The 26,998-nt window shown below is 44.2% G+C and overlaps 2 protein-coding genes across 4 annotated transcripts in view; one reads left to right on the top strand and one right to left on the bottom strand.

The window, feature by feature from the left end:
• Positions 1-458: 458 nt before the first annotated feature.
• Positions 459-25,905, bottom strand: PPIL1 (peptidylprolyl isomerase like 1). Of its 3 annotated transcripts, none has more exons than XM_038553902.1 (6): positions 25,630-25,905; positions 24,160-25,155; positions 19,450-19,697; positions 16,167-16,321; positions 2,130-2,198; positions 459-1,577 (listed from the first exon to the last, which is right to left on the bottom strand). In XM_038553902.1, the coding sequence occupies exons 3-6, from the start codon at positions 19,503-19,505 to the stop codon at positions 1,357-1,359; spliced, it is 501 nt and encodes a 166-aa protein (XP_038409830.1). In that variant the 5' UTR covers positions 19,506-19,697; positions 24,160-25,155; positions 25,630-25,905; the 3' UTR covers positions 459-1,356. The 3 variants fall into 3 exon arrangements, with proteins under 3 accessions (XP_038409830.1, XP_038409828.1, XP_038409829.1); XM_038553900.1 differs by having other exon boundaries at positions 19,450-19,893; XM_038553901.1 differs by lacking the exons at positions 24,160-25,155; positions 25,630-25,905 and adding an exon at positions 24,113-24,128.
• Positions 25,906-25,978: 73 nt separating this feature from the next.
• C12H6orf89 (chromosome 12 C6orf89 homolog) overlaps positions 25,979-26,998 on the top strand; it is a 42,056-nt gene continuing 41,036 nt past the window's right edge. Inside the window, exon 1 of the mRNA XM_038553899.1 lies at positions 25,979-26,130. Within this exon, the coding sequence (XP_038409827.1) occupies positions 26,129-26,130 (2 nt within the window). The 5' untranslated portion in view covers positions 25,979-26,128. The remainder of the gene's footprint in view (positions 26,131-26,998) is intronic.

Below are 26,998 nucleotides of genomic sequence, written 5' to 3' on the forward strand. Positions count from 1 at the left end.
TGGTACTTACTTTTTTTAAAGTTAGACTTGTCCTTGAGTAGAAGTCCACTGGAGATGCACAAACCTAAAATGTGAAATCTTGAGGCTGAGCCCTGCAACACAACTTGAGATGGTTTATAGGTTAAAATGGCTATTAAAACTTCACACAGTAGGGGTGCCTGGGTGGCTCAGTTGGTTAAGCATCTGCCTTTGGCTCAGGTCATAATTCTAGGATCCTGGGATCAAGCCCCACATTGGGATCCCAGCTCAGTGGGGAGACTGCTTCTGCCTCTCTCTTTGCCCCTAACTTGTGTTCTTTCTTTCAAAAAAATAACATCTTTAAAGAACAACAACAACAACAACAACAACTCTATTTATAAATCAGACCACAGCAGCAATTTCAACCATCAGTGGCATTTTATTTGGAAGTTTCTATGTATTACATAGGTGTTAACTTCCTTTCTCTTACTGTTCACCCCCCCCCCCCAAAAAAAAGATCAGAAACACTTAAAAAACTTAACATATAAAATCTCTCATCTAGTTTCTCTAGACTTAGGTTAAAAAAAACTTAAGTGGTGCCTCTCCTTTATGACAATACTGCTTTTTAAGGAGAGTTCATAGTCTGTCCTTATGCTCACTACAGATTTCTGCTCCTTTCTGGGGAAAAAATGGTCAATGCTTCTTCTTCCTTTTAATAAACTCCTTTCTCGATTATTACACATTATCATTCCCCACTTGACACCTTCTTAGAAACTTGATTGTTGGATGCATTTTTCATTTGGCAAAAATTCAATGTGGCTTTGCGTGGGATGTCTAAGTGTCAGAAACAGCAGTGTTGATGTTCTGGTTTTGAGAGGGAAAATATATATAGAGATGGATACGTTCCTTGGAAGAACAAATATAGGAGACTGAAATAGGGTGTGCAGAGAGTTAAGAAGGCTGATAGACACTACTTGGTTTTGAATTCTGTGGCCGTCAGCCACTGAAGACTGCAGTGTAGAATATAAATCTCTGCAGAAAAGAAGTTTGGTTAGGCACTATGAAATGACAGAGTCGGCTTCATTTTGTTCCAAGTGTATTAGAACAGACACACGCAAGGAGGAGCAGTATGCTCATTTGCAATGAGCGGTTCCCTGTGAATGATCATTTATGAGCATGTCTGCAAATGCTCTGTCAACCTAGGCACCACGGGAAGAGAAAAGAAGCATCCTCCTAAAATATACTTCCATCTCTAACTCACTTAAGACCCCAGGTCTCTTTAGCTCTGTGATTTGCAATGCCAAAATGAAGTTTAAGTACGTGTCTTTCTAGGTCATCTGGAAGCTAGTTCACTGGGCCATCTCAGAAGATCTGGGTGTGCCCAAGACAGCAGCAAGCCTACCCAGAAGGGTATGCCTTAATGATCTTCACATCGTCCACAGGGCGGTCCTGAGAGTTGGTTTCCACCATTCCTACTCGATTCACCATTCCTATACCCTGGCACACGCGGCCGAAAATGGTGTGCTTGCCGTCAAGCCACTGGGTGGGCGCTAGGGTCACAAAAAACTGGCTGCCGTTGGTGTCTGGCCCTGCATTGGCCATGGCGAGGATTCCAGCCCCTGGTGGGAAAAAGAAAGGAGTATGAATAACTTCCGTTGCTCCAGCCTGGCACACATTACACTATCCTAGACTTTATTCTGGTCTCTGTCATCAACGATGTGACCTGAACACTCTTCCTCTGAGGCCAGGCTCTCTGCTTTTACACAAAGACCATCACTGCCCTACCCCAACAACTGCACCTTCCTAGTCTTCACCTACTCCCCAGCTTCTCTAACCATGATAATCCCCACTAACTGCTGGACCATGTTCCTTATGCCCCTCAAAATCCCAGCAAGGTATCTGGCTTCTTTGAGGAAGCTTTTGCTTTCCTATAGTTTATAACATCAACATTCAACAATTAGAGTCTAGAACACTCAGATCAGCTGTCTGAATTACTCAGGAGAGAGAGGCATCACTTTCTCTAATCCACCAGGGCTCTCTGTGGCGCCACAGCTGGGCAGTTACGTGGCACCACGCCATGGTGTCAGACACACACCCTGAATCCCAGCCAAGAGTGAGCTTTTAAAATCCACTCCCCCTTCCCACCTAGTGCAGCCAAATTATATACTTACCCGTGAATTTCAAGTCTGGATGAAGTTCATCTTCGAACTGCTTACCATAGATAGATGCACCACCTCGACCTGCCAGATTAGAAGACAAGAAACGAGTCGGTCAGTCCCCTGCTCTACTTCACAGCAAGGATTATGGCTTAGGGTCAAAAGATCTCTCAGAGTACGGGAAAGGAAAAAGCAGCAAGCATGCCTAGCCCCTGCTAAACATATTCCAACTCCATAGTCCAGCAGCAGAACCAAGCACTGACACAGCACATTCAAACCACTGGTTTCATTCAGGTAAGATGTTTGTTTTCAAAATGACACTAAGAGTGTTTTTGTCTTGGGTATTAAAGTAATACACGTTCGCTGTCAAATATGCAGAAGGCATAGAACATTATCAAAAGAACATTAAAGTCCCCTAGAATCTAACCATCTACAGATAACTACCATCTATAATTTGAGACATAAAAAGATTTCTAAATTTTTAACTTTTTAAAGGAGTATTTTAGACAGGAGTGCCCCCAAGCCTTAACACTGTGCCCATCAGATATTGCTAGTCAATCAGCATTCCTCCCTGCTGAGTTTTGATCTACATCCTACCAACTTAGAACTCTAGACAGCCATTTTTAATGAATCAGATTTGGCACAAGAATTAAAACCTATTTGCCGTCCTTGATCTCAATGAAGAAAAACAGCATTTATTTCGGTCAAAGATATCCAGCTTAAGGAGAAGAGAGACAGTGGAAAGTGGCAATGTGGCAGAAAGGAATATTACAGCAGGCAGAGTCCACTGAGAGGAGAGGTACGGCAGGCAGAGTCCACTGAGAGGAGAGGTAGTCTATCACAAGGATACTGTGAAGAAACATGGGATTAGGAATGATTTGCCAGCAACATAACCACCACGTGCTATTTATATTATGTCCACAAGAGTATGGTGCTGTTAACCCAGGTTCTGTTCTTAGAGGAAAGTGATGTAATAAATATGGTTTTCCCAATGGAAAAAAAAAAAAAGTCCTAATAGGAGGCAACTCTCCTGATCAACTATTTACTAAAATAAATAGGACTTGTTGAACTACTTTGGTTTCTCCAAGTTGGCCAGCTAAGACAAAATAGCCTGGAACCAAGTGAATGTTGTGTTTAACACCCTACTGTTTGCCTGGCAGCCAGAAATTAGCCCAGACTAGCTCACCTTCTCCAGCCTGCTATGAAAGTAGGGTGTTAAATTAAAGCACCACATCCTCCTTCCCCCTAGACCCTCCCCAGACCCCTGGGACCAGCTGAAGTGTTCCCACAGTGAAATCCCTTGCATTACCTTTTAGGATGTTCCACCACAGAGAGCCTGTCAGAGCCCCTGGCTCTAAAAAAGAAACACTTCTTTTTTAAGATTTTATTTATTTGAGAGAGAACGTGCATGTGAGAGAAAGCATGAGCAGGGGAGAGGGGCAGATGGAGAGGGAGAAGCAGCCTCCCCGCTGAGCAGGGAGCCCCACACAGGGCTGAATCCCAGGACCCTGAGATCATGACCTGAACAGAAGGCAGATGCTTAACCGACAGAGACACCCAGGTGCCCCTGGAAGAAAACACTTCTAAGGGGAGCCTGGCTGTTTCAGTTAGAAGAAAACACTTCTCATGCAAAAAGGAATAGGGGTGAATCCTGACTAACGGAAGTCTCCCGTCTGACCCAGGCTACTTATGCTTCTGGAAAAGTACTCAACTACCAAATTTTGTAAAAATTCATTTCCCAAATTCCAGCCTGCCAATATACTTCTAAACAGCAATTATAAGACCACTATATTTTCTCTGACCAGCGAGTCAAGGTTCCCACCTGAGGCTAGGGGCTAATGGGGTGGTAAGTGGGAGTGCTAGGGCTGAATAAAAGAGAAGGCCATGGGGGGAAACTGGTCAATCTTAAGGGACTGAGTGAGCAAGTGGAGGATGAAGTTCAGTAGTGGGCTGTCCATTGTGGGCTGAGCCTTGGAAGTGTGATCCCTGCAAATTTGGGGTTGCCAGGATGAAACCTCAGGGCCCCTGCCCTCTAGAAATGGAAAGCTGGGACACCTGAGTGGCTCAGTTAGGCATCTGCCTTCAGCTCAGGTCATGATCCCAGGGTCCTGGGATTGGCCTGCACTGGTTTCCTGCTCAGTGTGGAGTCTGTTCCTCCCTCTCTCTCTGTCCCTCCCCACAGTTCGCACTCTCTCTGAAAGAAATAAAATACTGAAAAAAAGAAAGAAACCGAAAGCCATCACGTAAATGGCACTGCAAACAAGTGGGTTAAAGCATGGGCCAGTCAAGAGTCATAGATGAAGCTAGGGGTTGTAAGTCATCAGGAGATGAGAGGGAAGAGCATGGAGGGCTCCTCTGTACTTACTAGGCAGAGTTTGGCCAGCCGCAACTAGTTCTGGTTCTCTACAGCACCATTTATACATAATATGTTATGGTTTCATAACCTAATTCAACCCAGTAGGGTTTGCAACAAAATGTCAGAAAAGACAAAAATAATTCCAATCAAAACATTCCTTTGGGCATGTGGAAGAGGGGAGAGATGGGAGGGGGACAAAGTGAGCAAACAGTTTTCTGGTACAGAGCAGGCTACACAGATGTCAAGGATCACTTACAAAGCTGACAATTTGGAAGCTTCGCACTCAGAACTTTGCAGAATGCCGGGTCCAGGGTACATACATTGGCGACAGGCACTGATCTGCTTTCTAAACTCTGCACCCTGAAAGTTCTTTTACTCTTTGTCTTCAACGTTTATTCAATGTACTTAATATTTCAGACATATAAAAGAGAAAGAATATGACGAATTGCACCTTCAACTCAGGAAACAGTGCAGCATATCCAGCCTGAGACCCCCATGTATGCACCCCCTGCACTCCCTACCTAACAATGCAACAAAGAATCACAGTTTGCCTTTGGGGTACCACCATGCTGACCAGGAGTCTGTCACTTAGTTGGTCACTTCCGTGCATTTTTTCCTTTCTACACCTATGTATGCATCCCTTAAAAAACATGTATGGCTGCTGGCCGCCTGGGTGGCTCAGTGGTTGAGTGTTTGCCTTTGGCCCAGGGCATGATCCTGGAGTCCCAGATCGAGTCCCACATCGGGCTCCCTGCATGGAGCCTGCTTCTCCCTCTGCCTGTGTCTCTGCCTCTCTCTCTCTCTCAATCTGTGTGTGTATCTCCCATGAATAAATAAATAAAATATTTTTTAAAAAAAGAAAGAAAGAAAGAATACTCTGCATTCTTCGGCAATTAGCTTTTCTGTGTTTACCACTATAAGTGATATTTATCATCTGGTTCCATGCAGCTTTCTATGCTATTCATTCCACTACAGATTATAACACCAATCTTCTCTTTTCTCAAGCTGATGGATATTTAGCATCCATTCTATGTTTTTGCTGTTATAAACCACACAAATAATAACCATTCTTGTACAGTCTCCGAGACATAAGTGCAGGACCTCTCAGGGGCTACACATTATGGGGGATGGGCAGGGCTATGGTTTGAGTATTTCCTCATTACTAGATGTCCTCAACTTATCTTGCCAGAAGTGGCCCCAATGTGCACCCTCATCCACAGTGCTCACTCTTACTGCTCTAGGTCCTTTAGCCAGACTTTCTAACATTCGTCGGCCTGAGAGGTGTCAGATCTCTTGTGTTTTAACCTGCATTTCCTTGAAGATGTGTGCAGAATTTCATGTTTACTGGCTATTTAGCTTTCCTCTTCTGGGAACAGCCACTTATCTACTGAGTGGTTTGACACTTACTTTTTTTTACATACATATATACATACTTGGCATATTATTAAGATTAGTATTCTGGATACTAATCCTTGGTCAGTAAATGCTTTTTGCGAATACTTTTTCTCAGTGGACTTCTCTTCACTCTTTGTTTAAATTCAATTAATTAACAAATAATGTATTATTAGTTTCAGAGGTAGAGTTTAATGATTCATCTGTTCAAAATAACACCCAGTGCTCATTACATCAAGTGCCCCCCTTTTTTCCAGTCTATTATTTAATGGGGTCTTCTGATGCACAGAATGTTTTACAGTTGAAATTCCTTAATATTTTTTATGATTGGTGCTTCTGCTTTAAGATCTTTTCCTATCCCCAGGACTCCTCTGGTATCCCTTCTTCCTGTTTACAATGTGGAAACCTCTCACAATGAACTAGAGTGGCAACTCAGACATGTAGCATGCTCTCACACAAAGATGGCCATACTTGGTGCTACTGATCCCCACTGCTCCCATGCCATTCATATCCAGCCCCCAAACAGCCACAGGTGGGCCAGTGACCCATTAGCAGGCCTAAGTGAAAGCTCTGCCTGGGGGCACCAGACACCACAAGGCTACTGACCAACTGAAACCTTTCTTCTGGCAAGAGAGCATCTAACTGCAGGATAGCTATCCTCCCAGCATTTCTAAACCCCTTCTTCATGGCCTGCATCAACTTCAGAGACAAGAAAGGCAGGTACCAACCAGTTCCTTTTGCAGCTAGGGGTGGTCAGGTGATCCAGTTCTGACTTCCTGATATAAACAGAACCCAGTTGTCGGCGGGGGGGGGGGGGGGGGGGGGGGGGGGGGGGGGGGGGGGGGGGGCCGGCAGTTTCTGGGAAAGCTATAGCTTTCCTGATAAAAAGGCATAATATACTCCTTTTGTCTTTCACCATAGCTCTTTTTCTGTCTTCCTTCTTTGAAAGCAGAGGTGATGTCAGGAGCAGCAGCAGCCATCTTGCAACCATAAGGCAAGTTTGAGATCAAAAGCCAACACACTGGGCAGCCCTGGTGGCTCAGCGGTTTAGCACCACCTTCAACCCAGGGCCTCATCCTGGAGACCCAGGATTAAGTCCCACATTGGGCTCCCTACATGGAGCCTGCTTCTTCCTCTGCCTTTCTCTCTGTGTCTCTCATGAATAAATAAATAAAATCTTTAAAAAAAAAAAAAAAAAAAGCCAACACACTGACAAATGGAATGGAAAGACATAGTGAGCCCTGCCCCTGACTGCTCTGCTGGGCAGCTGAACACCTTCAGACACTCTGTTAAGTGAGAAAAACAAAAGCTCTCTTCCTTTAAGCTCCTGCTCTTGAATTTTGTTACTTGTAGCAAAAAACATCCCAAATTGATACAATTGCTTGTTAGTAACAGAGTCAGTGAAGCTGCTGCTGGATGGATTACCAGGGCAAAGCCCAGATACCAGACCTAAGGTGGGAAAGTATGCTTCCTTTCTCTGAGAACTCAGCTTTGCAGTTCTTAGGTGTGTTCTCTTCCTGACCAGCCTGCGGGGCAGAGAGATATCTGGGTTTTTGTTCCAACTCCATCACTTACCAGCAATGTAGCCTTAAGCAAACTACTTGTCCTCTCTAAGCCCCTCAATTTCCTTGTCTGGAAAAGAGGAATAGTAGTAGTAGTACTTCTATCTCACAGGCTTGTCATGAGATAGTTAAAGGGAACTCATCATCATTGATAATACTGTGTTTGCTTCATGGTTTACACAACTCGTTTCCAGGCACTGAGATAACCTGGGCGTTTTCCATGAGGAAAGTGTAGGTAGAGATTAATAGTTCAGCCTGGGGGCCAGCCTGCTTGGGTTTACTGCAATTCTTCTCTTGGCAAATCTGCACCACTGCACACTCTGCTCATCACTCTGTGTTAACTTTGGCTTATTTCACTGACAAAATTTCATAGAGAACTTTCACATGCTCTCACCACCAAATCCACTTCCCTTTCTACATATCCACCTGTTTACCTTCCTTCTTCCCTTATTAATACATTGTATTAATACACTGTTCATATGACCTTCCCACTACCACATATCTAATCCCATTCACCTTTAAGGAACTTTGCAACTGCAATTCCTCCCTGTCCTGTATCAGTTTTTCTTTCTAGTGGATCATTCCTATCTGCATTAAAAAAAAAATGGTATTAATATTTCCTGTCTTGGGGGACCTGGGTGTCTTAGTGATTGAGCCTTTGGCTCTATCCTGGGATAGAGTCCCATATCAGGTTCCCCATGGGAAGCCTGCTTCTCCCTCTGCCTATGTTTCTGCTTCTCTCTGTCTCTCATGAATAAATGGGTGGAATCCTAAAAAAAAATAATAAATAAATAAAAATAAAATAAAATAAAATAAAAATTTCCAGTCTTAAAAAATAAACCAAAAACTCTATCTGCAAGTATCCCCCTACATTTCTGCATCCCCTCACAGAAAAACTCCTCAAAAATGCTGTCAACACTTCATATCTTGGCTTCCTCTCCTGCCTCTGAACGTTCACTCTCCATTTAGATTTTTGCCCTCATCACTCCAATGACCTGGCTCTTGTCAAAGTTATCAGTGACCACACATCATTAAATCCAATGGTCAATCCTTGGGCCTAGCATTGCCTGCTCCAGGAGCAGCATCTGACAGCTGATGTCACCCCTCTTGAAATCCCACCTTACTGGTGGCTCCTCCTTTTCTATACTGGCTCCTTCTTCTCTGCCCCCTCTCCTTTCACAGGTTAGACCTACACTGATGTCTGAAGACCTCCCCTTCCAACTCTTGCTTTCTTGCCCCTTTAACTTTCACAGGTGTTATTCCAATCAATCTCCTAAATGTCTAACTCTGTCTTGCCACCTGTTTCCCAGAGGACCAGAACCAACAGAACCAATATCACCCTAATCCAAATACAAAAAGCTCTGGCTCTGACAACCGTGCAAGCTTCCAACTGGTCTCCTTGTTTCCAGCCTTGTCTCTCCTTTCCACACCACCTGATTTTTCCACATGGAAGCCAGGAGGATCCTTTTAAAACAAGCATCATGGCAGTCCTCTGCTCAAAATCCTCCAGTGGTACTTTATCATGCTTAGGACAAAATCCAAAGTCTTCATCATAACTTATGAGACTCCACGACCTGGTGCTCTGCTACCCTCCAAAGTTATCTCCTAACACTTTTGCCCTCATGCACCTTTTCTCCTCACTCACCTGCTCCAGGGACACTAGTCTGTGCTATTTCTTGCCAAGCACACTCTGGTCTAAGGCCTGTGATTGCTATTCCCTCTGGAATGTCCTTGCCTCGGACACTCTCAGGCTCACTACTTTACTTTATTTAGAGGTCTGCCCAAATGCCACCTTATCAGAGAGGTCTTCCCTAATCACACAATCCAAAATAGCACCTCCCTCACTCTCTATCCATCCCAGTGGTGATTTTGTGGGGGTGATTTTGCCCCTTAGGATCATTGGGCAATGTATGGAGACATTGGTAGTTGTCACATTGAGGAGTTCTACTGGCATCCAGCACAGCAAGGTCAGGGAAACAGCTATACATCCTACAATGTCCAGCTAGGTAGCCCTCTACAACAAAAAATCATCCAGCCCAAAATGTCAATAGTGCCAAGGTTGAACATTTTGGCTTATAGAGTATTTTTTCCATATCATTTGCTATGGCCTCATAGTATATTACATACTAGCTCTTAGAACAAAGTCTGGAATGTGGCAGGAGTCCAAAAGACATTTGTTAAATAAGTTAACCACCAAAATAAATAATAAATGACATTTTTAAATGCTATTTTGTGTCAAGCCTGTAGTCACCATTTTACAAACATCAGCTCATTTACTGCTCACAACTCCATGAGGTGCATACAACCAAACCACACTGTGCATTTATAGGTAAGAAGGTTCAGGGAGCTTACAGAACTTGCCTACATTTAGTAAGTGTTCATGTGAAGCTAAGGTTCAACCCCAAACCCACCAGGCTCTACAACCCAGGCTGCTCACCCCATGCTACATGACTTTTTTTTTTTTTTTTTTAATTTTTTATTTATTTATGATAGTCACGGAGAGAGAGAGAGAGAGAGGCAGAGACATAGGCAGAGGGAGAAGCAGGCTCCATGCACCAGGAGCCTGATGTGGGATTCGATCCCAGGTCTCCAGGATCGCGCCCTGGGCCAAAGGCAGGCACCAAACCGCTGCGCCACCCAGGGATCCCATACATGACCTTGCCATATACTACCACTGAATTAAACTTCCTCACATATTTTTCTTATCCCAGACTCAAGAAACTCTGGAGCCCAGAATGGTTCCAGAAGAGGTTAGATCAAACCTGAATTCCTGTCTGGGAGTCTCCATAAACTGGTCTGATCTTATGCATCGTGCTATCTCTAACAACTCTGTGCACTCTGTCCCCAGTTGCTTCTTAACTGTCCCCTAACTATGCAGTTCAGGGATCACATCATACACATTTGTCCTGGACACGGAGAGATAGCTAGATTATGTCACAGAGCCGGTCAGGCACGTGAGACACGACATGTGGGGTGCTGGGCTCTCCTTCACACTTGACGTGTCTCTGTCATTTGTGCCTCTGCTCTGTACTCTTTCTTCTTCCTAAATCTATAATGCCCTTCTCTGTTCCCCCAAGAGTTAAAATCCTATCTTTCCCTCAAGGCCCACTCAAAATATGCCTCTATCCCATGCTAATCCCACTTCACTGTCATATTATGAATTCTTCCAATCTCTCTTATATGTGATCCAAAGCGTACCACTGTAAATGTGCACATTATGTCATCATTACTCTCTAGTTGTTTCTTAAAAGAACTATCTTGTCTTCCTGACAGAGAAGGAACACTGCAAGGAAAAGAAAATGCCTTGGCTTCTAACACCTAAGTCTCTCCACCTAAGACTTAGAATAGCACAGGATACCCAGCAGACTCTTGCCAAATATTCATCAAATGAATAAAATTAACGATGAGCTTGCTGTTCAACACGTTAAATTTCAGGTGTTCCTGGGGCTACCAAGAGGAGACACGAAGTCAGAGGGAGGGTGATGCACAGCATAATCAGCATGCAATTAATCACTACAATCACACCAGCTGGTGAGCACTGAGAGGCTAAGTACAGAGCATGAAGAGCAAAAGGAAGGGCTTCACAGGATGTCATGTCTTATAGGAAGAAGAAAGGGAAGAAGTTAGTAGAAAAAGATAAAAAGATATTTAGACAGCTAAAGAAAAAGCCAGCATACAGTCATTAAAAGAAGAGAAATTTAAATGAGGAAAGATAGTTTAAAATCCAGCAGGAAGTCAAAGGAATTCAAATAGAAAAACACCTGGCAAAGGTGTCTAAGAAAAACCGTGGAAAGAATGGTTGCACAGTAGCCAGACTGAGGGCCAGTCGGGGACAGAAATAGTACACTGGCTTGCTGATGAGCCCAGGATGCCTCATGCTGCTCATCTGAGATATTTAGCAAAAAAAAAAAAAAAAAAAAAAAAAAAGTTTCTAATCAGCTAGCAGTTCACATTAATGACCCAGGAGGGTCTAACTCTTGTTTGCCTTCTACCACAGACCTGCTAGCTTAATCATTCATTATACTTGAGGCTGGGTGCAATTTACTTGAAAATCCTTTTTGAGTGATTCAGTCTCATTAAAACTGCATCATGGAAATGTGACATTATGAAGGACTGCAAACCAATTATAGAAATATAGGGAAGCTCCGACATAAGCAATTCACATTGGAGTCACTCTCAATTCTTGTACACTCATCATGGACTCTCTCAGCTCACTGGTGTTATAATTAAAATTTTATCTCATAACAAGAAAGAGGAAGAAGACAGGAAAGAAGTACATCAAAGTGTTTACAGGACACTTTCAGATAAAGAAGTGGAGTGAAGGGGTGCCTGGGTGTCTGACCCTTGATTTCAGCTAGTTAAGTGTCTGACCCTTGATTTCAGCTCAGGTTATGATCCCACGGTGGTAGGATTGAGCCCTGTGGGCTCTGTGCTCAGCGTGGGGTCTGCTTCTCTCCCTCTCCTTCTGCCCCCCTCCATGTGCATGCTCTCTCTCCCTCCTAAAATAAATAAATTAAAAAAAAAAAAAAAAAAGAAGTGGAGTGAAGCAGGATTAGACTCTGCCTGTACTCTCTATAGGTAGTAATCAGGAAAGAAAGAGTATAAACCAGAGGATTCTTACAAATACCCTCCAATTCCAAGAAACCAATAGAAGGGTGGGTGGGTGGATGGGCCAGCAGTCCTGAAAAAGATAAAGAGAAGCCCCTAAAGGCAGAAGCCTGTGCATATCACAGGAGGAATGCAGCAGGCCACCAGTGCCCATCAGCACCTGGCATCTTGTGGGGAACACTGGGGCCCTGATGGATTTCAGGACAAGCTACCCCAAAATGTAGCGCTTTGATACATTGAACATTTCAAGTTGAAGGAATCTGAGAAACGTCAGGTACAAGAATGACATTCTGACTTTCCCTTGAAGTAGGTCCTAAGACAAGACCTTCATGTGAGAGGTGCTGTCCCTATACCTGGAGGAAAAGAATATCCCATCTCCAAGACAGAAGGACCCCAAGAGGAATCTGCAATCGGGATCTTCATTTCTTTTATCAAGGCCTGGTGTCATCCACACCTACAGCAAACATATTTGCATGTTTTTCCCTCATTAATCTGTCTTGTTATAGAGACCCAGCTATGAATGACAAAGGGTAGGAGGATCTTTCTCCTCCAGTACAGCTATTCTCAGGAGCCAACCCAGAGCCTGGAGTGGGGGAGATGGATATCACTGATTGGTGCAGGTGACCCACGGACACGACTTTAATGGAGGCTGGAAAACAGAACAGAGCTGAGCCCTCCCATAAGGTGCACTCAGGATTAGCTCTCCTACCCCACCTCTTCGGGCTAGATAGAATAAGATGGAAACAAAGTAATCTAGCATCTGGAATGAAGATAACTGGTCCCACAAAGGTGGTAATAATGACAAAGAGAATCCACTTATACTGTATCTGAGCAAATAAAAGGTACAGACAGCATCAGTGCCGACATCAAGTATGGAAAAGATGAAAAGAAGTGGCACAGAAACTATGCAGACATATTACAACAAATGGAGAAAAAGAAAGAAAGGGTGTAAGAAAAAACAAAACAAAACAAAAACACACCTCAGGAACTCAGTCTGGGAGAAAACAAGCCAGTCCAAGAAGGGCTTATCCGCAGCTGTCTTAAGCTATAGATGCTTCAACAGAAATAAGAATCCAATAAAACAAGAGCTCAAAAACAAGATAATATACCAACAGAATAAGGTGAAAAGATTGAAGAGCTAAGGAAACAGATTGAGTCTGATAACACCAATACAGAGCTAATAAACCAATTAGAGCAGTAAAGAACAGAATAGACATAACTAAAAGTTGAGTAAGGCACAGAGTAAAGGTCTGACATTATCTCAGTGGACACAGAAAAAAAATAGGAAAACATCATCTCACACACTTAAAAGAAATGTTATAGATATGGAAGGCAGAGGTCATGAAACAAAGAAAAACTGGCTTCCTGAAATATAAAATCAGAGCAAGTAACAAGAAAATATTCAAAAAATACAAATCAAAACATTTTCAGGACGCCTAGGTGGCTAGCAGTTGAGCGTCTGTTTTTGGCTCAGGGCGTGATCCCGGGTCTGGGGACTGAGTCCCCATCTGGATCCCTGTGAGGAGCTTGCTTCTCCCTTTGCCTGTGTCTCTGCCTTTCTGTGTCTCTCATGAATAAATAAATAAAATCTTTAAAAAGCAAACAAACACATTTTCCCTGAGCTGAAGGAAGGAGTAAATCTGGCCTTAGTGTTCTCCAAAGCCACACTTCAAACCAGAAAGCAACAGAGCCGAACTGCCTAAAAAGATCTGAGGGAATGAGTGTGGTCCAAGAACAGTAGACCCAGTCATGGTCTTTTCCAAATTCTCAAACATGACTGAGCTATAAAATATAACACCCTCCAGCCCTTGCACAAACCACTCAGCAGGAAATTCTGCCTTCTAGCATTTTTGAACAGAAAAGTCTAGTGGTGCGCACCAAACCCTCTGAAATGCAGAACCCATACTGTAGCTGAGGGAATCAAGCACGGTGTGCAAAATGTGCTCTGACGAGGAAAAATACAACTAATGACAAAAACTGAGAGCCAGGTTGGGCGGGGGGGGGGGGGGGGGGGGGGCGGGCAGCGCGAGATGAAGGGGGGGTATAGGTGTGAGGTAATAGAAGATATAAGGATATAACTATATATATCTACATATAATCTGTCCCCAGTTCCTGGCACTGAGCTCCTAAAACTCCTGTAATTTCCTAGATGATAACAACACTAGGAGCATCTCTTGTTCTAATTTTTGGTATCTGACCTGTCCCTGAAACAGGAGCTTCTAAAACCCTTTTAAATTCTTAAATGATAAAAGCACCAGGATCATCTCGTTCTAAAGAGGTAGGTGGGTTCCTGGATGGCTCCTAGATGGGGACTGTCACCTGAAGACCAAGCCATGATTAAAATATTTTATTTATTTATTCATGAGAGACACAGAAAGGCAGAGACACAGGCAGAGAGAGAAGCAGGCTCCCCACGGGGAACCTGATGCAGGATTCAATCCCATCATTCATGCCCTGTGCCAAAGGCAGACACTCAACCACTGAGCCACCCAGGCGTCCCTACCATATCCTTTAATAAACTGGTAAATGTACTTCCATGAGTTCTGTGAGCTGCTTTGGCAAATTAATTGAACCCAAGTGGGTTACTGGAACATCTGATAACCTAGGCTTGCAAATGAAGTAGGGCGAGGGGGGCAGGGGGCAATCTTGTGGGACTGGGCCTTAACTTGCGGGGTCTGATGACATCCTGTTTAGATGATGTTGGAACTGAGTTAAATAGTAAGACACCCACTTGTCAGAGATTTGTAGTGTGTGTGTGTGTGTGTGTATACACACACAAAAACTAAATATATTTTTTTGGTTTAAAAAACAACAGCATGCATGACATAGCCTATTCTCTTACAGTTATTTCCATTTAACTAGTTATCCATCCATCCATCCTTTTGACTAGGTATCTAAAAAAAAAATGTCTAGAATAATGGCCACCAAACAGTTAACATCAATCATTTCTAAGAACTGGGAATATTGTGGGAATAATTAATAACTAATAGTGGTTAGAGATCTTTAGGAAGCATACTTAAGAGTGTTCTTTTTGGGATCCCTGGGTGGCGCAGCGGTTTGGCGCCTGCCTTTGGCCCAGGGCGCGATCCTGGAGACCCGGGATCGAATCCCACATCGGGTTCCCGGTGCATGGAGCCTGCTTCTCCCTCTGCCTGTGTCTCTGCCTCTCTCTCTCTCTCTGTGTGACTGTCATAAATAAATTAAAAAAAAAAAAATTAAAAAAAAAAAAAGAGTGTTCTTTTTTTGTAGTTTCCTGTATATACTGTATTTTTTCTTAAGATTTTTATTTATCTTGGGATCCCTGGGTGGCGCAGCGGTTAAGCGCCTGCCTTTGGCCCAGGGCGCGATCCTGGAGACCCGGGATCGAATCCCACGTCAGGCTCCCGGTGCATGGAGCCTGCTTCTCTCTCTGCCTGTCTCTCTCTGTGACTTCATAAAAAAAAAAAAAAAAAAAAAAAAAATTAAAAGATTTTTATTTATCTTGAGAGAAGGGGGCAGAGAATGTGTTCACGAGCAAGAGGAGGGACAAAAGGAGAGAGAGAACCTCAAGCAGACTCCATGTGGAGCCCATAGCCCAACTCGGGGCTCAATCTCATGACCCCGAGATCATGACCTGAGCTGAAATCAAAGACTCGGACGCTCAACCAACTGAGCCACCCAGGTGCCCCCATACTGTACTTTCACATGTGTCCTTATACATTAAAAAAAAAGGAATGCCTCTGGTCATAAAGGATAAACAGAGAACAACTGAGAATGACAAAGAGGAACAGGACTAAGAAAAGACTGCCACAAAGAATATCAAACTTATTTAAAGGCAAAAAAGCAGGAGCAGGAATCAGCAGGGAGAAAACGCAGGCTTAAAAGGGGCCTTGAAACTAATGCTGGCATCCACCAATTTCACTAATAAGTTTCATCTAAATGATAGTAACTCCAAGATTTGTACTTCCATCCCAGGTCTGTCCATGAATTCCACATTCAGTATCCCTTTACTTATTCAACATCTCTATTTGAAGATCTGGCAAGTATTTCAAATGCAACATATCCAAAACCAACAACAAAAATTTCCCCCCCTCCACACATGCTCCTCTCTCAGCCTTATTTTACTGAATTCAGCTAAGGTCGGCTTAACTATACCTGTCCCTGTTGGGTCACCTCCCTGGATCATGAAGTCTTTGATGATCCTGTGGAATTTGGTGCCATTGTAGTAACCTCGACGTGCCAACTCAGCAAAATTCTTACAGGTCTTCGGAGCATGCTTCCAGTATAACTCCAGCACAATGATCCCCATGCTGCATGGGGAGAGGACAGTAGAGCTCCAGTCAAGATTAAGGTCACAGCAGGAAAGAATATTATGGGACGCATCCGGGACTCTTTATTTTCGAGCTTATATAGTTAATGAAATTGTAATACACACCAGATTTCATGCTTGGCAAAGGAAAACATCACATTCACAAAGTAACATAAACATACATATTTTGAGTAAAACATACAGGAGCTTAAAATACTGCTTTTAAACAAAGTAATTGAGCAACCCAGGTGGTTCGGCGGTTTAGCACCGCCTTCCGCCCAGGGCGTGATCCTGGAGACCCAGGATGGAGTCCCACGTTGGGCTCCCTGCATGGAGCCTGCTTCTCCCTCTGCCTGTGTCTCTGCCCCCCCCCTCTCTCTCTCTCTGTGTTGCTCATGAATAAATAAATAAAATCTTAAAAAAATAAAAAACGAGGTAATTTTGGACAACTAAAAATCTGAACTTTATAATTATTACTTTAAAAATATTTATTATTTTTTATTTATTCATGAGAGACACGGGGGGGGGGGGGCAGAGACACAGGCAGAGGGAGAAGCAGGCTCTATGCAGGGAGCCTGACGTGGGACTCGATCTGGAGTCTCCAGGATCACACTCTGGGCAGAAGGTGGCGCTAAACTGCTGGGTCATCCAGGTGGCCCAACTTTATTTTTTTTTTTAAAAATCACTGATCATGGGAAACCAATATAATCAGCCCTTAAACTAGGAAAAAAATTGCACTTAATTTTTTTTAAGAGGACATTAACATATCAGGAATTTGTACTTATTTATACATGCATAAGTTTCTGGGTGGGAGTAGAAACTGGGTAAATGGGAAACAAGGCTTTCAACGAGAATCTTATTTTTCCTTTTAAAGATGTTATTTATTGATTCATGAGACAGAGAGAGAGAGAGAGAGAGAGAGAGAGAGAGAGGGGCAATGGCGCAGGCAGAGGGAGAAGCAAGCTCCATGCAGGGAGCCCGACATGGGACTCAATCCTGGGACTCTGGGATCACGCCCCAAGTCAAAGGCAGGTGCTCAACCGATGAGCCACCCAGGCATCCCAATGAGAATCTTATTTTAAACTTTTGTATTTTTGAACCATGGAAATATAAACATTTTAATGGGGGGAAAAAAGTACAGTTTGTGTGTATTTAGGAGGGGGTGCAATAAGTGAAAAACCTAACTACTTCTAATCTCTATACCTACCAAACAGGATGAGCACTTCTTCCCCTGAAGTATGGCTAAGGAAAAGGAAAAAGACTTAGACAGGTGCCTTCCCCTACATTCAATCACTCACCTAGATTTTAAGCTCCAAAAATGTGAAAAATGAGGCAACTCTGTATAGCCTGGATACCCAGTGCCAAGCACAGTGTAAGCACTCTATAAATATATATATATATGGTGTGTGCTAGAACATACCTTTCCAAAAGCCCTTCTACCAGCAAATCATCTTTCGTACTACTAACATTCTACGGGGATTAACACCTACTCTGTGTAAGGCATGGTTCTAGGTGCTTTTCCCCTCGTGGAGCTTGTATTTTGGTGCATGTTTTTTAAATACAGGGAATAACTTTTTGGAATGGCATTCAGGAAATACCCATATAATTTTCAAATCTGCATATCTGTTGACAGCAATTTCAACTTCAAAGTATTCTACAGCAAAACTTACAAATGTGGATATAGTATGTGCAAGGATATTTATTCCAGTATTTATCCTAACAAAAATCGAGAGGCAATTTAAGTGCCCCTCATATATATATATTAAAAAAAAGTGCCCCTCAAAGAGGAAATGATTAAAATACAAAAAAATATCAATACTATGGGAAGCCACATGAGCAAGTGAAAGAAAAGCAAATTACAGGGGGAAAAAAAAAACATACAGCATACAGCATACAATCCTGTTTTTAAGAAACAGAACATAAAAGAGAAAAACACTTGTTTATCTGTTCACAGACAAGGATGTAAGTCATCCAACAAACTATTAACTGTTTTTACAGGAAGAGGCGGCTTTTATTTAGTCTATACACTTCCATGCTGCTTAGATTTAGATTTCATTTTATTTTGTAACTTAAAAAAATGTTAACAGATGAATTCAGAAATTACTTTCAAGCAGAGGCCTGAAGAAGTAGAATTTTGTAATATAAGACACAGAAGATGACCAAAGAGCAAAAGCAGCGTCTGAGAACTGCTCTGGGGGAAAAACACATGGCCAAGAGCATTGGGGAGACAGAAAACCATGGACTGGACCTTGGCTTCTGATGTGGGAATGGCAAAAGATGCAGCCGGAGAGCTAGCTGGGCAGAAGGCCTAGATGAGAAAAACCATCTTGAATGTCAGACTGTGACGTTTTCATTTGATACTGTTGTAGCAGTAAGAAGTTCCTAACGGTTACTGTCCTATTTGGAAAGACCATCTGGACTTTTTCCAAAGAGGCAATGGAATGAATGGGGCTGAAGGACAGAGCACACGTGAGGCAGGCCGTCCAGGCTCCAAATGAGGATCCCCTACATGCTAGATAGATGGGTTTGGTCAAATCATTTAATCTGTAAACGCTGCCATTTCCCCCGCTAAGACTGGAGAGAAGGTGTATTAATACCTATGTGATTTGAGTTGCTAAGTGGATCAAACTCAATAACATGCTCTACACGTCAGGGGCATGGCACTAGCTGGTGGGCGCTCAAGGATACCACTCTCTGATAGCGGGGAAAATGTGCATCTTCCGTGCCTTCCCAGTAATCCTATTTTATGCAACTCAACTACCTACAACGTTCGTATTACAGACCTGCCCTCCTCACTACACTGCAAGGTCCTAAGTGCAAGGCGGTGCGCGTCTTCTGCACCTCCAGCCCGATTCCAGCCCGACGCCGCCGGCTCGTAGACTCGACACAAGCTCGCTGAGGGAACGGAGGCATGAACCTGAGGTCTCGGGGCGAGCGGGTGCGGGGCTCGGACGCGGGCGGCGGCGCTCCCCACTCAACCCTCAGGCGGCCCCCCCCGCCGCCGCGGCGGGCTTCTCCCCCAGGAGGCCGGGCCCCTGCGCGGAGCGCACCGGGAGCCCAGAGCCGCGGCACAGCTTGGACTCCGCGTCGCCTCCGCCAGCCCAGCCCCAGAGGCCCGAGCCCTCTCACCTGGTCTCCAAGTACACGTTGGGCGGCTGCCAGGAGTCTGGGGGGATCGCCGCCATAGCGCAGCAGGCGGGATCCCGCAGCACGGCTACTTCCGGTGTCAGTTCGTGGGGACCCGCCGCCGCGGCGCACACTTCCGGCTTTCGTCGCTCAACCTCCGCGATGCCAAGATCCGCCGGGCTGAGACAAGGAAGGAGGAGGACCCTCCTTCCACCTCCGAGAAGCTGGGATGCGAGGCGAGAACAAGCTAGCTGCAAGGGCGGAGAGAAGGGCAAGCTCCATTGTCGGGGTCCCCAGGCAGGGAGAGACCGCGACGCCCTCCGGACGCTCTGATTGGCTCATTTAGGCGTGGAAGGCGGGAACAACCAGCAAAGCTGCACTCTGATTGGAGTTAACATCCTAACTATCAATTAGAAGAATTTCTTAGTCCTACAAAAGGGCAAGGACCTGAAAGGAAATGCAAGTGGTTAGTGCCAGTCCCTGACCTTTGTAAGGGTCTGTACCGTTTACGTAGCTCAACACTTTATTCTTATAATTTTTTAAAAAGATTTTATTTAGGGATCCCTGGGTGGCGCAGCGGTTTGGCGCCTGCCTTTGGCCCAGGGCGCGATCCTGGAAACCCGGGATCGAATCCCACGTCGGGCTCCTGATGCATGGAGCCTGCTTCTCCCTCTGCCTGTCTCTCTCTCTCTCTGTGTGTGTGTGTGTGACTATCATAAAAAAAAAAAAAAAGATTTTATTTATTTATTCACAAGAGACACAGAGAGCAAGAGACATAGGGAGAAGGAGAAGCAGGCTCCATGCCTGGAGCCCATGTGGGATTCCATCCTGGATCCCAGGATCACGCCCTGAGCGAAAGGCAGATGCTCAACCTCTGAGCCACTCAAGCATCCCTCTACACTTTATTCTTATCCACTCCACAAAGCAGTCCTGCGAAGTAGGTATTATTGTTTCCATTTTTCAGTTGTGAAAACAGACCCAGCAGTGAAGTGACTTGTTCATTTGTCCAAAGCAGTACAGCCAGCTCGATTCTCCAGACTCCCAAGAGAGAAGGGTCTGGAGAGAGAAGAAGGGGAAGGGCCAGGAAGAAAATAAGAAGGAAAGAGAGAGGAGAATGAAGAACAAAGAGATGAGGGTTAAAGCAAGGCTCAGAGTGACTGGCTGGGATAGATGGGATAGAAGGTTGTCAGGAGGGGTTTGTTCAGGGTGAAAGAGAAGCAAAGTAGAGGCCCTGAAAGGTTTGGAGGGAGGATAAGAAGGAAATGGGGTAAGTAAACATATGTTATAGATACTTTGCACACTGATTCATAAGCATGGTTAAATGAATTCTTACTTTATGTCAGGCATGGAGCTAAGCACTATTATATAACTTTCACATTGTTAAAATCAAACACAGTTGGAGACCAGACTTGAAAATTTCCTAAGCAGGGAGCACCTGCCTTTGGTTAAGCATCTGCCTTTGGCTCAGGTGGTGATCCTGGGGTCCTGGGATGGAGCCCTGCATCAGGCTCCCCGCAGGGAGTTGGCTTCTCCCTCTGCTATGTCTCTGCCTCTCTCTGTCCCCCATAAATAGATAGATAGATAGATAGATAAAATCTTTAAAAAAAGAAATTTCCTGAGCAGGCAAACCAGTTTAATCCTATCAGCAAATCTGAATTTAGCTTGTTCTGTAAAATAAGCAAAACTTAACTTGGGCCGTTTCTTATTAATGCCTCTGAAAACCAAAAATGAAACTTAAAAGTGTTCTCAAGATGGATATGAAGTAACTACTTTTACCCCATCCCTATCACTAGGAAAACTAACATCATAACCGATTTGAAGAGTAAAAAGCCACTGCCTCCTCACCATATGAACTGCTTCGTGACAATATACCTCTGAATTTAACATTCCCTGTTCAGTTGGAGTGCTTCCAGTTTGCAAACTATTTTTTGCCCATGAACTTTTACTAATTGCTATGTCGGTGATGCAGCGGTTTTGCTTCTGCTATTTCTGAACCTTTGGCAACGCTTATCTTCCAAACCCCACGACATAGATATTAGTATTCTCTTTTTACTTTAAGGAGACTGAACCTTCCAAAGATTAAGTAACTTACCACAGCTGTGAGCCTCTGTGCCTAACCATGGCTTAATTCTAGATTCTTTAGTTATCAGGTAGGGATAAAGGTATACAATGTTGTGAAGATAAAATTAGACAGTGAGCAAGCTGGGCCTCCTCCTCCATCTCTGTGTCCTCTCAAAGTACTGAAAACAGGGTGTTCAGGTTTTGTTGAATGAAAAATGGGCAGAAAGTGACATTTTACACTGACGAGTGCTGTGCTAAGTTAAGGTGTAATACATTTTACACCTTTTGCAGTCTCATGCTCATGTCCTCTTTGTGACCCTTGAGCTGGTCAGGAAAGTGGTCATCATTGGTCCATTCTGTGTTTGTTTTGTTTTTTAAAGATTTTATTTATTCATGAGAGACACAGAGACATAGGCAGAGGTTAGAAGCAGGCTCCCTGTGGGGAGCCCGATGCAGGACTAGATCCCAGAATGCCAATCTGAGCCAAAGGCAGATGCTCAACCACTGAGCCACCTAGTTGTCCCAATTCTGTGCTTTGTTATTTGAATTGCCTTCCTCTGGACCTTATGTAGTTCCTTACTATATATTTGGGGAGTCTTAGGGCACAGTGAGGATGCATTTGGATTTTACACAAGAAAAAGTCAGTGACTTGCTGTCTCATCCCAAAGTCCTTCCCCAAGAGACTCGATGTTTGTTGGCCTTTTGTCCCCGAGAGAACATTGGGTGACTACAGGGAGGAATTGACAAAGATTTCTTTTCCAACTTAAAACTAATAGTCCACATTAAATTAATCAGAGTAGTTTGTATTTACTTCATCTATTCTGTTAAGTTTAATGTGTCTTCTGAATATAATTACAACCTTATTTTTGGCGCTAGAGGACTGAAGTTCATCCTCTTGCTCTCTGCTCCCTGTGATACATCATCAAGACCTGTCAATTCTTTTTTCCCCAAGATACCCAAATTGTATCCTTTCCTTCCTATTTCCACTGCTGTTTCAGACCTTTAACACCAGGATTATTTTAGAAACTCTCTTGTGGAGTTCCCTGCCTTTTGGCTTTTCCCCACTAATCCATCCTATGCACACATAGCAACCAAAGCTTTCCTCAAGAGATATAGTATGTTGCTTGTTGTATGTCATTTCTTTGCCAAGAAATGTTAAATGGTTTCCTTTTGCCTATTAAAGTCCCAGACTGGGATCCCTGGGTGGCTTAGCGGTTTAGAGCTTGCCTTTGGCCCAGGGCATCACCCTGGAGTCCCAGGATGGAGTCCCCCATTGGGCTCCCTGCATGGAGCCTGCTTCTCTCTCTGCCTGTGTCTCTGCCACCCCCCGTGTCTCTCATGAATAAATAAATAAAATCTTAAAAAAAAAAAAGTCGCAGACACCTGGCCTGGGCTTGAAGGCCCTTCACCATTGGCTCAATGATTTCTCGAGCCTGATTTCCTGCTATTTCATCCAAGTCTTATTTTTTAAAGATGTTATTTATTTGAGAGAGAGAGAGAGAGAGAACAAGAGAGATCACAAGCAGCGGGGAGGGGTAGAGGGAGAAGCAGACTCCCCACTAAGTAGAGATCCCAATGTGGGACTTGATCCCAGGACCCTGGGATCATGACCTGAGCCAAAGGCAAATGCTTAACGAACTCAGCCATCCAGGCACCCCCAGAGTACCTTTTTTAAAGTAAAAATGTAAATTTTGAATATATCCAGAAAGGTGGACAGATCCCATGACAATTCAATTATTATAAAATAAAAACCCACCTGTGTAACCACCATTAAATCAAGAAAAAAATGTTTCCAACTCCAGAGTTCTCCCTACCAATCAGACCCTTTTCCCCACAAAAGAAACCACTTTATGACTTCTTAATTGTTCTTCTGTTTTTGAAATTTACATAAATGAAATCATATAGTACTTTTTGTGCGTCTGGCTTCTTTTGCTTAACATTATGTTTGTAAGGTATATCCATGGTATTGTATTCAGTGGCCGTGTAGTATTCTGTTGCATGAATATACTACAAGGACTTTCTTTTCTTTTTTCTTTTTAAAGGAGGCTCCATGCCAGCATGGAGCTCAATGCAGGGCCTGAATTCATGATCCTGAGATCAACACCTGGGATGAGATCAAGAGTTAGATAGTCGGGATCCCTGGGTGGCGCAGCGGTTTGGCGCCTGCCTTTGGCCCAGGGCGCGATCCTGGAGACCCGAGATCGAATCCCATGTCGGGCTCCCGGTGCATGGAGCCTGCTTCTCCCTCTGCCTGTGTCTCTGCCTCTCTCTCTCTCTCTCTCTCTCTCTGTGTGTGACTATCATAAATAAATAAAAATTTATAAAAAAAAAAAAAAGAGTTAGATAGTCAATGGACTGAGTCACTCAGGCACCCCTATACAATCTATTCTTAATGGGCATTTGGAATTTTTCCAGATTGTGTCTATGACAAATAGTGCTGCTATGAATATTTTGTATCTTGGTGCACTTGTAGGTGAATTTTTTGGAGTATATCCGTAGAAGTAGAATTGCTGGGCCTGGTATGAGATTAGGTTATATGTATATTATAATTTCATAGTTAACCAGACTGTTTTCCTAAATGGCTATAGCAGTTTACATTTCCTACCAGCTCTGTGTGAGTTGCTGTTACTCCACTTCCTCATCCACACTTACTTAGTGTCACTAGTCTTTTCCATTGAAGCAATTTTGGAACCTGTATAAGATCTCAGTAGTCCTTTCCCAAACAACTAATCATTAGTGAAGTTGAACACTCTTTTACATGTGTTTGCCATTTAGGTATGCTCTTTTGTGGTATTATCTTTGTGTTCAAATCCTCTGCCCATTCTTCTATTTGGCTGTTTAGTCCGTCTTTTCTTATTGGTAGAGTTCTTTATGTATCCTGGACACAAGCTCTTTGTTGGTTTCTCTCAATCTGTAGGTTGTCTTCTTGGTTCTCTTAATTGTGTCTTTTAGTGATCAGAGGTGGTAGCTAATTTTAATGTGGTTCACTGTATCAATCTTATCTTTTACAGAATGTCTCAATTCTGACTAGCCACATTTAGGTATTTAGTAATCACTTGCATGGCAATGGCATTGGACAAGAGCTGCTCTAAAGTTGTATTACTTTATTTTTCTCATGTAGAGCAATAATGCACATAGAATTTATTTTGGTATATGGTGTGAAGTTGGAGTCAAGTTTCATTTTTTCCTATAAGGATATACAACTGACCCAAAACCCTTTATTTATTTATCAGAACTATTTATTGAAAGTATTATCCTTTCCTTGCTTCTCTGTTGTACCTCTTTGTCATAAAGCAAGTGTCTATATATGTGTGGTTCTCATTTTGGTCTCTCTGTTCTGCTTAATTAGTTTGCTTATCCCTGCATCAGTATCACACTGCCTTTGTAGTTAGCTTTGTTGGTCTAAACCCCATAGCATTTTGATGGCTGATCTCTAGTAAAAAGCAGTTATGATCATGGCACTAAAGACAGGGCAAAATAAGGAGCCTGGGTTCAAATCATGACCCCACCACTCTGTGTAATCCTGAGCAAGTCAACCTTTCCATAAACCTCAGTTTGGCTGGTATGAGATAAATGTTGTGGGGTATGAAGGAAGGATTTCCTCTGCACTTTCAAGATTCTTCCAGCTGGACAAAGCATCAAATGGACCTGCGACAGATTAATAGGAGAAAATCAAATTTAGGTTCATACATACAGGGAACACACACACACTCTCACAATTCCAAAGACAGCCAACAGGAGGCTTATCTGAGACAACCTGAGCTAGCAGAGGGGCAGGGTCTGGGCATACAAAGAAGAGAAAGGCCCCCTTCTGTTAGCAGAAGGTGAGAGATGTTTGGAAAACAAAGGTGGCCCTGTAAATTTCTTAGGTAAAAAGTAATCTGTGTTAATAGTTCTCTTGCTGGTACAGGCAGGCAGTTGAAGGGGAGGTAGAAGTTTTCCTACAACTGCTGGGTTTTGACTGCTTTTAGTTCAAAATAATCCCCATGCTAAAGTGCCCCATCTTGGGGTGGTCTGCCCTTGGCCCTACAGGGACTCTTTATATAAGGTTGTTGAATTGGTTTCACGAATATGAAGGGCTTGGTGATATCTGGCACAGAGTAAGCCTCAATAAATACTCACGAGTAGGCGGTGGTGTGTTCTTTTGAGTTTGCTGCCGTTAGACTAAGAGCGCCCAGAGGCTTTAAGGGCCTGCCCTCCATTACCCGTCCCTCCCACGCCCACCCCTTAATGCCCAACATCGGGCCCGGCAGGTAGTGCGGGGCTCAGCACACGCTTGTTCAGCGCATCAGCGCGGCTGCGACGCCCGTCCCACAACGGGAAGAGGACAGACCCCGCCGGGCACGGACTGACCCGCCCCACCAGAAGAGTCTGACGCCAGGGGGAGCCAGAACCCGTGCCCTCCAGATCTCGCGGGAGTTCGCCCGGCCGCTGTCGCGGGTTCTGCTGCTGACGGCAGCGCGGGGCACGAAGAAAGACCTACCCGAGGGCGCGCGGCCTCGGCTGTGGCGCGGGAGTTACTTCCGGGTTACGCCCCCGGAAGCAGGAAGTCGGTTTACCCTCCTCGCCCGGCGGCTGCAGTCCCCGAGGCGGGAGGAGCCCGAGGGGGCGCGGGCCCCGCATGTGAGTGACTGGGGCCCGAGGCCGGGAGGGGGGCGGCCGCCGTGTGACAGCCTCACCGCCGCGCCCGTCTGTGACATCCTCGCGCAGCCGCTTGCCCCTGCGCAAGCCCCGTATCTGAGCCGCGGGTGTTTCGCAGACTGACGGCCCCCCGGCGACTCCTCCCCAGCCCCCCGCCAGGGTCGGCTCCTTCAAGACGGCTTTGCTTTCCTTGGCTCGGCGGGGCCGGTCACAGCAGTGTCCGAAACACGACTGGCGCCAGCCAAGTCTCGATGTCCCTGCCTTGCTGACGGATCTCTAATTTTTTTGGTATACTGAGAATAGATTCCCCGCCCCCCCCCCCATATCTTTTCCTATTGAGGAAATTTATCTTTTATTTTTTATTTTTTGAGGAAACATTTTAAGTGTGGACTTGGTACATAATAGCGTAGCATCTAGAATTCCAGAAAGTTGGTTTGACCGGTTGAGCGGTTCGTTATCACCTTTTAGTACAGAAAAATCGCCTGTCTAGTGTTCCATAGTGTTTTAAGATCATTAACCCTGCTGGCACACCTCCTGCTTAAGAGCCTGCATAGCCTTGGTATTTGCGAGTACATTAGTCAGTCATCACTTTGTAATAGGAACTACTTCCAGATACATATTACTCCGACTTTTTAATAAGGTTGCTCATTTGGTTGTTCCCTTGGTGGAATGCTCTATGAGCATTTGTCCCTTAATAAAATTGTGCATTTGAGTTTATCACAATTTCTCTGCAAAGAACAACCCAAATACAATTTTTCTACATCGAAGTTTTGACTGCAGTTCACATAGGCCAGCTTGCATACCTTTGTTGCCCGTCAGGCCCTTTCTGCTTTTGACCAAAACAGTTTTC

This window comes from Canis lupus, chromosome 12 (assembly GCF_011100685.1).
Source record: "Canis lupus familiaris isolate Mischka breed German Shepherd chromosome 12, alternate assembly UU_Cfam_GSD_1.0, whole genome shotgun sequence".
Lineage (NCBI taxonomy): Eukaryota > Metazoa > Chordata > Mammalia > Carnivora > Canidae > Canis > Canis lupus.

Bases quoted from the DNA above. Each gene is read 5' to 3' on its own strand.
- PPIL1 (XM_038553902.1), bottom strand. From the start codon at position 19,505: ATGGCGGCGATCCCCCCAGACTCCTGGCAGCCGCCCAACGTGTACTTG. The intron at 16,322-19,449 runs GTGAGAGGGCTC...CTCCCCATGCAG, and splicing joins AACGTGTACTTGGAGACCAG to CATGGGGATCATTGTGCTGG. The intron at 2,199-16,166 runs GTATAGTTAAGC...CTAATCTGGCAG, and splicing joins AGGTGACCCAACAGGGACAG to GTCGAGGTGGTGCATCTATC.